Here is a 13,858-nt window from a genome sequence, read left to right on the forward strand (position 1 = left end):
TCACCTGGCAGCTGTATCTCTCTCGCTCTCTCTCTCTCTCTCTCTCTCTCTCTCACACACACACACACACACACACACAGTCAGCACAAACAGGCGTCCTGCTACAGCGGCACTTTCATGAACCCGAGCGTCAGAAACAGAGAGAAAGCAAAGCACTATTTCTGCTGACCTACAGGACAACGTCACACAGCACACTCCAAATCTGACATCAATATACTGTACACACACACTGACACAGACACAGACACAGACACACACACTGACACAGACACAAACACAGACACAGACACAGACACACACACATACACACAGACACACACACTGACACAGACACAAACACAGACACAGACACAGACACACACACATACACACAGACACACACACACAGACACAGACACGACACACAGACAGACACACACACACACACACACACACACGCACACGCACACCTGTCATCACACCGCAACTCTACTAGACAGTAATGCACCAACTCTGTCTGATAGAATTACATTCATGCATTATATTACTTGATGACCGAATAGCTTAATAATAATAATAATAATAATAATAATAATAATAATAAATGTATTCATTTATTGAACACAGACTGCCTTATTTTTGTTATCGGCATTTTATAAAAGAATTCAGTCAAAGCTGCTTTAAGAACACAAGTTTGAAATGTTATTCAACTAAATACAAATCATTTTTTGGACATTTAAGATTCGTTTTGCATTGTGTCATTATTTTTATTTATTTTAAAAAATTTAAGTTGCTTTGTTATTTTAATTAATTAATTATTAATTAATAATAATAAACAAAAATTATAAATTTTTATGAAAAATCTAAAAATAAAAATAGTTACTTTTAATTTATTTATTTAAATTGTATTTTATTATATTATCATTTATATTAAATTGTATTTATATTAAATTTTTTATTTATATTTTATTTTTATTTTATGATGCATACATGTACTTCACAAGTTAATTAAAATACAATTTATTCTCATTTGATTTTATCGTGTCATCAGGTTATTAAATTAATGCACTATATTACTTGGAATATGAAAGTAATTATTTTTATTTCAAAATATTTTTTTCTTAAATCAAAGTCTTACTGATATTTCAAATAATACACACATAAATAGTTATATAATTATAAAAATAAATATATAAAAAATATTTATAAATTAATATATTATTATTATTTATTAAAATCCTTTATTATATCAATATATTTTGTATATCTATGCATATACTGTAATGCAAACAAATCTCATTATAATGCATTAAAAAAGCTTAAAATGTAAAGTAGTAATACATCATGGTAATCTTTGTCGTACTGTCTTTAATTTACAGCAATTTAATTATTATAGTCTTTTTTTTTTTATTATTAAAAAGCGCACATCGACGCTGCAGTTTGGGTGGAAAATGTGCTGAAGTGTGTAAAACATGACCTGCACGTGTTTTTGTGAGACTCATCCATAAGCGACTCCCGTAATAATAGATGGTTTATTAATGACTGTAGAGGAGATATATACAGGTGAGCTCCTGACCTTCAGGTCCCTGTAGACCACGTTTCTCTCTGAATGCAGGTAATCCAGCGCAGACATGATCTCAGCTCCATAGAAACGCGCACGATCCTCCGAGAAAACCCGATCCCGAGACAAGTGGAAGAAAAGCTGCGGGAGAAAGGAGTGCGGGAGCGATTAAAGCATCAGATCACCGTAAACCAGCTCGTCTGATGAGATCCTCACCTCTCCTCCGTTTGCATACTCCATGACGAAACACAAGCGGTCGTGGGTCTGGAAAGAGTATTTCAGACCCTAAACAAACACAAACAACCATGTTTTAAATAATCATGATAACAAATAATTACATATTTATATATATATATATATACACGACCAGTCAAAAGTTTTTGAACAGTGAGATTTTTAATGTGTTTTAAAGAAGTCTCTTCTGCTCACCGAGCCTGCATTTATTTGAGCAGAAATACAGCAAAAGCAGTAATATTCTGAAATATTTTTACTATTTAAAATAACTGTTTTCTATGTGAATCTCTGTTAAACTGTAATGTATTTCTGTGATGCGCAGCTGTATTTTCAGCATCATTCCTCCAGTCTTCAGTGTCACATGATCTTCAGAAATCAGTATAATATTCTGCTTTGCTGCTCAAAAACATTTATTATTATTATTAATATTTAAAACAGCTGAGTAAATTTTTTCAGGATTCTTTGCTGAGTGTTGGTTACAGTTTACTTTCCTTTTTAATTATATTTTAATTAAATATTTATTCATTTGTGGAAAACACTTTGTCATCTAAAGTATAAGTATGTTTATTTCACAAATTTATTTTTAATCCATTTTCAAATTTCTTAAATATTAAAATAAATACAATTATATCGGCCACCCTGCTTTCCAAGATATCGGCATCGGCTGTCAAAAAACTAATATCAGTCGACCACTAATATTATATAAACATTGGTATTTAAGTGAAAGGAGGACCATGTTCTTGTTTCTTTATGAGAAGTGGTTTTATTTCATTTAACATAAAGGCATGATGTGTCACAGCAGTTAAATCTGCTTGATAAAACCTTAATATCAAACCTATATGAGTTTGGAAATGTTAGAGAAATGCTTAATTACACTGTTACTAAACCCATTAGATCTACTGTAGATTTAGTCGACTAAAACTAAAACAATTCAGATGACTAAAATATGACTAAAACTAAATGGCATTTTAGTCAAAAGACTAAGACTAAATCAAAATTTGCTGTCAAAATTAACACCCATTCACTGCCATTATAAAGCTTGGAAGAGCCAGGACATTTTTTAATCTAACTCCGATTGGATTCGTCTGAAAGAAGAAAGTCATACACACCTAGGATGGCTTGAGAGGGTCATTTTAATTTTGGGGGAACTATCCCTTTAAAGGAACAGTTCAACACAGTAAAAAATAAATAAAGAAGTTTGCTAAAGTAAGTCTCCTCTATGATTTTATCTGGAACACGTTTGATTGCAAAAAACGTTGCTAATATCTTTGATACTCAGTACAACTACAAAGTACCCGAAAAGATACTCAAGTACAGTAACTAAGTACATTTACTCCAATACTTTACACCTCTGCTGCTGTTATTCTGCTGAACTCTGAAGCACACAGTGTGGATGATACACAGACCGAGGAGAGGACGAGGAGGATGAGGAGGGTCTCACCGTGAGGAAGGGGTGTTTGGAGTTCTGCAGCACACGGTTCTCTGCGAGTGTGTGAGCCACTTCATCCTGAAACACACACGCCACACACACCACACACAGCCACTCGTTCTCAAACATGTGACAGCAATACAAACATCTTCTGAACATTTACTGCATGACTTTTTTCTTCCACTCTGAATAGTGCATCAAAATTATTACATAAACTTAAGTTTTATTTAAAAAAAATAATAGATAAAAAGTAGGCCCTGCATACAGGTAAGTGTCTTATGCCAATTTTATTTAGGTATTAAATTCAATCTTATGTAAATATTATTTATATGAGTTTTTATTTTTCGGGGTTATTTTAGCTATTAATCAAAAAATTGAAATCATGAAACGTATGCAATTTAACAACAATCGGTTAAAAGTTTAACAAAATAGACATTTTTAGGGTACTATGAAATGCATTAATTTTTTTCCCAAAGTCTGTTTTATTTTTTTTCGAAATTTTAAAATATTTTGGATTCTATTTTTTTATTAAATGTTTTAAATTTTAATGGTTCAATTAAATGTTAGTATTCCAAAAGCATGTCTAATTAATTGAAATCATGAAATGTATACAATTTTACAACAATTTTGTTAATAATAATCTGAAATATGATTTATTTTTTCCTGTTTTCTTTTTTTCTATTTCCATTTTAATTTTTCATCTTAGTTTAACCGCTGGCTAAATTAAATTTTAGCAATCAAAAAGCATGTCTAATTAATTGAAATCATGAAACATTTACAATTTAATTATTTTTTCCCCCCAAATTTTATTTTCCCCATATTCTACGTTTTCCAAGTAAATTTTTCTGAATTCTGTTTTAATGGCTTAATTAAAAGGCATGTCTAATCAATTTAATTCATATAACTTTAACAATTTTATAACTTATTAACATTTTTACAATGAATGGCTTTATGAAAAGTTTTATGTTTCCAGAAATCTAATTTTTCTGGATTGATGATTTAATACAAATGTATTATCAAAGAACGGTGGTAATCAAATGAATGCATAAAAAAACCAACAATTTAATTAATCTTTTAAAATATAAACAAATGAAACATAACAATTCCTTTTATTTTTACCAAACAAAGTGTTGCACAACAGAGGTTTACTGTTAAAATTAAAACGGAAGAAAAGTTAAATATATATACAGTAGTTTTATCAGTCAAGTATGTCCGCACTTTTAATTTGCATGTCTGTATTGTATTATTTTTGAACATTTGATGCTTTTAAACGTCTGAAACTGCACTCAAAATAATGTCAGAAACACTAATGCTTCTTATCTTTGCACTCACTTTGGCTACAATCACTTCTTTCTTGAGGATTTTCATGGCGTAATATTTTCCCGTTGCTTTCTCCTTCACCAGAATCACCTTCCCGAAAGTGCCTTTTCCCAGCAGTTTGAGGTATTCGAAGTCATGCATCGTCTGAAACACACACCAGCGGTCACCAAACACCCGCAGGAGCTTAATATTACTATATCATAAAGAATAGAGTCTGTGCAGATACAAGCAGTGTGTTTGTACCACTTTGAGCCGAGGTTTGGTCAGAAACATCTCCATGTCCATGTGTTCTGGAGACGCGTCCATCATCTCCTCCTCTTGTTTCTGCAGACTGTCGGACACGGTCTGGATGGCTTTGGTCCATTCCTCTCTACACAACAGCAACAACACAAACATGCAAACTAACGTCTCTTCTCTGCATTTTGCACTGCAGACATTATTGGCTTTTATGACAAACTGCTTGTGATAATCCTTTATAAGTAGCTTGGATATTATCATAAGCTAATGGAAATATTTAGTAGCATTTATCTGATTTTACTAAACAACAGTACACCTACAACTAATTTATTTCAGTCTAGTTTATTTGTATTTATTATTTTTCTATATTTATTTAAATGTGCATATATTTATATATTATTTTATTATTTTTTTTTGCTTTTACTATTTTTTGTTTGAATTATATTTATTTTATTTTAATCAGATTAATTATATTAAATTCAAGAAAATCCAATATTTTTATACAATTGTTCAACAAATACATGATTTTTTCAAATATATATTTTTACTTATTTAAATGTGTATATATACAGTGGGTACGGAAAGTATTCAGACCCCCTTAAATTTTTCACTCTTTGTTATACTCCACATGGAAGGTGCGCTCAATGACAGTGGTCCACTGCAGGCAGCGTATGATGAATGTGTTGGGTTTGGGCCGCTCCGTCTTCATCAGCTGACACTCTGGACACATCCGGGGAAAACCACACCAGAGACACGGACAGCGAGAGAAATGACGGCAGCAATCATTTATCTTTATCTGAGTGTTTCTCCTGCACTACATTACACACACTCAGTAGGGAGCGGCGAACAGGTGCACTGCGTTTCACGCCGCACACACTCACATGCAAACCTCATACAAGATTCAATATATGATGCACTTTAAAAGAGAAAATCTGAAGGAAAACAGAAGCTAAAACCTATTGACAGCACGCCACAAAACATAATTTCAACTGGCTCCTCAGAATGAGTGCGATGGAAACAAACGTGAGGCTTTCTAAAGGCCTTTTTGAATGAATGAATGAATGAATGATGTCCATCTAAAACTAAACATCTAAATTAGCACGTTAATTATACCCCTGCATACATTTTGCACGGTGACAATTATTCACATTTTCTTTCAATAATCGACATAAATATTGTGTGTAATAATAATAAATGAAAATGTTATGTAGTCTTAACGTTTGCTCACGAGATTATTTTGCAAGATGCAAGATACACATTTGGCAAGATGCTAATTTTTTTTTTATATTTTGAATTTAATTTTTATATTTTCTGTAACTAAAAATTCACTTTAATTTTTGTTACAGTTTTAGTAATTGTGTTGTTTTTTTTGTCATATATATACATTTTTTTTGTATGCCTGTATATATTTTTTATTTATTAGATTCAGTTTTAGTTATTTTAGTACTTCAACTTCAACTAAATGAAAATTAGAAATGTTGTCTTGGAAACTAGCTGAAATAAAGTTTCAAATTTTTTTTTTATTTTATATTTTATTTATGTTAATGTTTATTTTGTTTCAAGTACCAACAACGTTTTTTTAAATGGTTTTAGTTTTTGTTAACAAAAACAAAGTCTAGTTTTCCAGAACCATATTTAAAACTATTTTTTTAAACTATTTTTAGCTTGACAATCTTAAAAATGCAAAGCTCATGGCAGAAGACGTCAGAAAAACAGCAAGATTTGATTCAATGGACAAAGGCATTCATCTTTAAAAAAAAAATTAATAAATGCATGTTGATTATACACTGCCAGTCAAAAGGTTGGAATAATTATGATTTTTTAAAATAGTTTTTAAAAGAAGTATCTTCTGCTCACCAAGGCTGCATTTATTAGAACACATTAAAAACAGTCAAATATTATTACAATTTAAAATTGCAGGCTTCTAAGTGAATCTCTGTTAAACTGTAATTTATTTCTGTGATCAAAGCTGAATTTTCCAGTCTTCAGTGTCACATGATCTTCAGAAATCATTCTAATATGCTGATTTGAGATTTCTTTCAGAATGTTCTGTCACTTTGCATAATAATCTACATATATACTGTGTGTAATAATGTAATAATTCTGTTCACAGGGGAGTTTTGCGATGTTAGAATTGAGAAAAAGTTACACACTGTTGCAAAGTGACTCAGAATCAAGACAATCTGATATTGACAATCTCATTTTCAATATGCATTTATTCGATAAAAATACTTTCGAAATAAAAACAACCTACCTGTTTCAAATTAACCTAAAATTGCATACTTAAACTAAGCATGCATGAAACACACTGCAATCAGTTTTATATTAGAAATATATTTAATAATTGCTTCTCATTTCTGTTTATGAAGATGTGTTAAAACTTTGCCGCATCTAATATCCAAATAACACATCGCTTTTAACTCTTTTTTTCACTTTGCATTAATAATCAACATTAATATTGTGTGTAATAAAGTAATAATGTTGTTTACTCCTAGCATTTGCTCACAAGGGTGTTTTGCGAGGTTAGAAAAGAAGTTTGACATCTAAAAAGTTGTTGCAAACTTCATGCGGCCAATCTGATATTGACAATCAATATATCCCGCTTCTGCTTTCCTTTCACACACGGATGCCTCTGCGATTCAAACGGGAACGTCATCAGTTGTTAAAACCTCAGACTTGCTGCCGAAATAAGCAGCGTCTGTGTTCTCTGCCCTCAAAAGTGCTCACTCAAAGAGGAAAACTTACGCTTTCAGCGCCACAAAGCACAATCGCCTCCAATATCCAGCAGCGATTCTGCCAGCGCTTTCCCGCAAACATATGTCGCAGAGACAGCGTGGAGGAGACATGTGTCACGTAAGAGGCCTGTCGACGAGATGGAGGACCCGGGTGAGACCACCACTGAGATCCAACGCTGCAACCCGAGCCTCCATCAGCGGCGAGATAAATAATGAGGATCAGCCACTTAATAACCACTATATTTCACAAGTGTCAGGGAGGAAGCGTTCTCTTGAACAAACATTATGGCTGTCTAATTAGTCTGTTCAATCATCTCAACAGTTTTCGCAGCGATGGCGGGGCTTCTTCACTGAATTCTGCCGAGGTGCGACTGGAGGAGACGGCCCGGATGTGTTTAATATGCTTTGCACGTCCCTCGAGGAAACAGAAAACTGTTTGAGTTGATGGAGGTCAGATGGAGGAACTAGTAGAAGAATATCATCAAGTCCAGTCATGCATCATATATTAAATTAAGCATGCACGAAATACACAACGATCGGTTTTATGTTTACACTATATTTATTGTCGCTTTTCGTTTCCGTCTATTTAAGAAAACTTTGACGCAGCTTTAGTGTTGTATCCAGATAATGCATTTTTAACTCTTTAAAGTGTCATTTATCAAACTAAATATGCTAAATATGTCTAATATGCATTCATTTGTAAAAACATTAACCATGTTGCAAATGAACCTGAAATTATATATTTAACTTAAGCATGCGTGAAACAGTTTTATATTTACAATATATTTAATTGTTGCTTTTCATTTCCGTCTATTAAAGATGTGTTAAAACTTTGCCGCAACTTTAGTTGAATATCCAAATTGTTTTTAACTTATTTAAAGTGTTATTTATCAAACAAAATGTCTAATATGCATTCATTTTATAAAAAAAAAAAATCTGAAAGAATACACTTAAATAAAGCATTCATAAAATATAACATTACTGTAATATCTAAATAATGCATTGTTTTTAACTCATTTAAAGTTTCATTTATCAAACAAAATATGCATTATATGCATTAATTTGATAAATACATTTTTATAGAAATAAAAACAACCTACCATGTCACAAATTAACCTGAAATTCTATACTTAAATTTTTTTAAGTGTTTTATTTAAAATATATTTCATTGTCGCTCATTTCTGTTTATTAAGGATGTTAAAACGTTGCTGCAGCTGTAGTCTAATATCCAAATAATGCATTGATTTGAACTCATTTAAAGCGTCATTTATCGAACAAAATGTCTAATATGCTTTTTTTTTTAAACCTTTATAAATAAAAACAACCTACCCATGTTGCAAATTAACCTGAAATTATATATTTAACTTAAGCATGCATGAAATGTCTAATATGCATTCATTTGTAAAAACATTAACCATGTTGCAAATGAACCTGAAATTATATATTTAACTTAAGCATGCATGAAACAGTTTTATATTTACAATATATTTAATTGTTGCTTTTCATTTCCGTCTATTAAAGATGTGTTAAAACTTTGCCGCAACTTTAGTTGAATATCCAAATTGTTTTTAACTTATTTAAAGTGTTATTTATCAAACAAAATGTCTAATATGCATTCATTTTATAAAAAAAAAAAATCTGAAAGAATACACTTAAAGCATTCATAAAATATAACATTACTGTAATATCTAAATAATGCATTGTTTTTAACTCATTTAAAGTTTCATTTATCAAACAAAATATGCATTAATTTGATAAATACATTTTTATAGAAATAAAAACAACCTACCATGTCACAAATTAACCTGAAATTCTATACTTACATTTTTTTAAGTTTTTTATTTAAAATATATTTCATTGTCGCTCATTTCTGTTTATTAAGGATGTTAAAACGTTGCTGCAGCTGTAGTCTAATATCCAAATAATGCATTGATTTGAACTCATTTAAAGCGTCATTTATCGAACAAAATGTCTAATATGCTTTTTTTTTTTTAAACCTTTATAAATAAAAACGACCTACCCATGTTGCAAATTAACCTGAAATTATATATTTAACTTAAGCATGCATGAAATAGAGTGCAATCAGTTTTATTTTTACAATATATTTAATTGTCTCTTCTCATTTCCATCTAATGAAGATGTGTTAAAACTTTGGTCTGATTTTGGTGCATTATGTATCAGTTTCATAACAATAAATACTTTAGAAGGTGCAAAAAACTACTTAAAATTTAGCAAATTAACCTGAATTTGAAAAAAATTCAATTTTAAAGCTTATTTCTGCCATGGAATAAAAAAATAAAAGGGTAATTGAGACTTTTAATCTCAAACGGTTCATCTTTTTCTGAGTTTATATCTCAAAATGCAAACTTTTTTTCTCACAATTGCAAGTTTATATCTCAGAATTCTTCTTTTATTATCAGAATTGTGAGTTTATATTTCACAATTCAGACTTTTATTTCAGAATTGCACAATACAAACTCACAATTGCATGAAAAAAGTCTGAACTATGAAAAACGAAGTTGCAATTTACTTTTTTATTTTTGGAAACAAGCTCGTCACAACTCAAAATTGCGATTTCTCACCAGTCAGGCGTTTCTTCTCAGAATTGCAAGAAAAATGTCAGAATCGTCATCTAAAAAAGTTTTTTTTTTATTCAATTCCGGAAATAAAAAGGTTCCATATCACTTTTTTGTCTGTCAAAAAATAAGACTTTGTTTTACTCAAAATTTTGTTTAAAAAAATAACAACTGCATTTATTTAAGAAATTGCATGCCATTAGCTGAAGTAAGCATGCACTGTGACAATGATAGCACAACACATAATGCCGGTCATAAAAATTTAATAATATCCCTGTTAATTATTGCTGTTCACATCCTGTTTTTATAAAGTAATATGTAGTTTACACAATGCACATTATGCAGTAAGTATTACGCTATTTTTCCATTCATTCACACATGCACACACATAAATGTGACCCTGGAGCACAAAAGCAGTCATAAGGGTCAATTTTTCGAAATTGAGATTTATACGTCATCTGAAAGCTGAATAAATAAGCTTTCCATTGATGTATGGTTTGTTAGGATCGGACAATATTTGAAAATCTGGAATCTGAGGGTGCAAAAAAATCGAAATATTGAGAAAATCATCTTTAAAGTTGTCCAAATGAAGTTCTTAGCAATGCATATTACTAATCAAACATTAAGTTTTAATATATTTACGGTAGGAGATTTACTAAATATCTTCATGGAACATGATCTTTACTTAATATCCTAATGATTTTTGGCATAAAAGAGAAATGTATAATTTTGACCCATACAATGTATCTTTGGCTATTGCTACAAATATCCCCCAGCGACTCAACACTGCTTTTGTGCTGCAGGGTCACATATGTTAGGATCAGATTCAGGTCTGTGTGAGAGACTCACGTGCCACGGAGAAGTTGTTTAACGGCGTCTCCAGCTGATCCACGTCCTGCGGACGCTCCTTATATCCGATAAACGTACCGTCACTCTTCAGCAAGAAATAGCGCGGCCTCCACGTCTTTATGTACTCTCCTGTCCGGAGAGAGAAGACAACAGAAAACTAAATAAATACAGGATCATATTAACCCTATACATCATACAGTATCATATTTGATACTCAAGGCCTCTAAATGATCAACATGATCAAACTCTGCTGTTTCACACTCGATCTCCTGCACGTCTTCTGTCTCTGATCGAGAGCTACGAGTGTTTTATTCAGTCGAAGCTCTTTTAGTGTAATTCTGGAGCTGGAGCTTCTCGTGTCAAATCTTGACTGATTTTGATCAAGTAAGCGTCAGAATAACGTCAGTAATATCTCCAGATGAACACTTACTGCACTGAAGCAGCTCAGCTTTACTTGATTCTCCATCAATCATGTTTTAGAGTCTCAAATCTGATCCTCAGGATCTTTTGAGGAGCGTTTGTTTCCAGAAGCTTTACTTTCACTGTTCCTCAGCGGAGGAAGGATCTTCACAAGCCTCTAGAACATCTCACGGTTATTTCTTCAGCTCTCAATCACTGCTTTATATGTTTGGAGCATTTCAATCTCATCTTACTGAGACACATTACTGAAGATATAGAGTGACAACTGATATTTAGATCATTTTATGTCAGTATCTGCTCTACTGTAATAAAGCTCTCATTGATTTACATCACAAGCAGCAGAATTGCATCATATAAATATCAGCATCTGCAGCAAATTCATATTTTTGTTCAGTTTGAGTCTCTGAATAATCTGAAATATATTTTTTCTTCATATTCTCACTGTATCAGACTATATGAGCCAGAAAAGCCTGAAGGATCAAATATGATACTCAAGAAAAAAACACATATGTAAACTGTTTTATCTATATACCATTCCTTTTATTTAAAAAATTCAATTTCAAAAGCTTTTCTGACTATTTAAGCCATTATTATGACTTTTTCCTCAAAATTATGACTTGGTGTGTCATAACGACTTTTTATCTCTAAATTTTGACTTAGTGTGTGTCATAATATCAACTTTTTATCTCATAACTATAACTATAATGTTAGTTTTGACTTTTTATCTCAAAAGTATGACTTTGTCATGTCATAATTTCAACTTTTTTATTTTATAATTATGACATAGTGTCAATTTTTATTTTTTTATTTCAAAATTGACTTATTGTGTCATAGTTATGACTATCAATATCACAGTTTTGACCCAGTATGTCATAATTTAAACTTTTATCTCATAATGACTTTTGAGTTTTTTAAATTATGACAGTCATAATTTTGATTTTATCTAATTATTATGACGGTATGAGCCATAAAAACCTAATGTATAAAATATGATACTGAACAAAAACTAAATTTTCAATAAACTGTTCCATTTGAAAACAAACACATTTTTCTGGCTATAATTTTCCATGTCGGGCTTCACAGAGTTAAGAACATTTACTGAATGGACAGCTAAACCTTTAGGAAATGATTGCAATTGCATATGAAACAATGACTCAAGCATGCATCTAAATTTCGATGCAAAACCTCCAAACAACAGCAAAGCACCTCTGTTTCCAGAACAGCACACGAGAAAGCGTTCGAAAGCACGCACAAAAGCTGCTGCCGTATTCTGCAAGCGAAATCAATCTGTGCTGAGGACGGTGCAGAAATCACTGCACCAGATGTTGCGGAATTGGAAACGAAAAAACGGAGAGAGTCTGCAGCACGTCAGAAACACAGAGACAGTTTGAATAGTTATCCAGGAAAAGTGTAATTTATTTTTAATTACGGGAGTCGAATATTAACCCCATGCAGGGTCTGAGCAAGCTGTCCTTAATTGGCCCATTTCCTCTGTCACTAAAGTGTGGATGTGTCACGGCAAACGTCTGTCTCGCTGATTTTTAGCAGCTTTCGGCTCATTTGAGCTGTAACAGACCAGAGGAGCAGCGACTGGCCCGTAACAGAGCAACTACACATGCATTTGTCATCTAAACTCATAATCCTGCTGCTGCCAAACATGAGGATTTTACAGGCGCTGCACACAAACTTCAGATCACTTGCAGCTTTCTGAAGAGAACGCACATTTTCAACAATATCAACTTTTCCGTTTTTACTGGACCGTTCACATGATGATGAGCAGCCGAAGATGTGCTCATGTGAAGCTCAGTGCTGCTGGATAATGCTTGTGAATTGAATATACTTTCCTGCAACGGGAAATTTGGTTTGGACTTCATGAACAGCAGCTAAAACACAAATGCACTAATGATTTAAGCAAAGCCGTCTAGTATAAGGGTTTGTGAACCCCTGACGGTTTGGGAGTTGATAAAAAATGTAAAATTAAAATAAAACATTTTAATATAGCACTCACTAAAATGATTAAAATCATAAAAATGTCAAACTGATATCATAAAATCTGAAATCATAAAAATGTTAAATAATACATTTCACATTAAAACAATCAAAACAGATTAAAATCGTAAGAACGTAAAAGTAAAATAAATAAATAAATTCCAAATAAAAGCAATCAAAAAAATTTTTTTTAATTAAAAGCAGTCAAAATACAGCACTTACTAAAAAACTATTAAAATCATAAGGTAAATTTAAAATAAAAAATTTCCAAATAAGAGCAATCAAAATAAAACATGTACTAAAAATTATGTACTCATAATAGATATTTGATATAAAAACAGTGAAAATACAACTCTAACTAACAATTACTAAAATCATAAGAATGCAAAACAAAAACCAAACTCCTAAACCATGAAACACATCCTATAGCTGGTCTGTGTGTGTGTGTGTGTGAATGAGTGTGAGAGAGTGAGTGTGTGTGTGTGTGTGTGTATGTGTGTGTGAGAGAGAGAGAGAGTGTGAGAGTGTG

General features: G+C 31.8%; 1 protein-coding gene across 1 annotated transcript in view; it reads right to left on the reverse strand.

The window, feature by feature from the left end:
• LOC107564028 (RAC-alpha serine/threonine-protein kinase) overlaps window positions 1-13,858 on the reverse strand; it is a 62,517-nt gene that overhangs the window by 19,678 nt on the left and 28,981 nt on the right. The window contains exons 3-9 of the mRNA XM_016249021.1: window positions 10,921-11,049; window positions 5,372-5,480; window positions 4,767-4,893; window positions 4,536-4,667; window positions 3,216-3,281; window positions 1,757-1,825; window positions 1,556-1,681 (exon numbers count right to left, since the gene is read on the reverse strand). Coding sequence (XP_016104507.1) covers window positions 1,556-1,681; window positions 1,757-1,825; window positions 3,216-3,281; window positions 4,536-4,667; window positions 4,767-4,893; window positions 5,372-5,480; window positions 10,921-11,049 — 758 coding nt within the window. The remainder of the gene's footprint in view (window positions 1-1,555; window positions 1,682-1,756; window positions 1,826-3,215; window positions 3,282-4,535; window positions 4,668-4,766; window positions 4,894-5,371; window positions 5,481-10,920; window positions 11,050-13,858) is intronic.

The sequence above is a fragment of the Sinocyclocheilus grahami genome, unplaced genomic scaffold (assembly GCF_001515645.1).
Source record: "Sinocyclocheilus grahami isolate Dianchi unplaced genomic scaffold, SAMN03320097.WGS_v1.1 scaffold902.1, whole genome shotgun sequence".
NCBI lineage: Eukaryota > Metazoa > Chordata > Actinopteri > Cypriniformes > Cyprinidae > Sinocyclocheilus > Sinocyclocheilus grahami.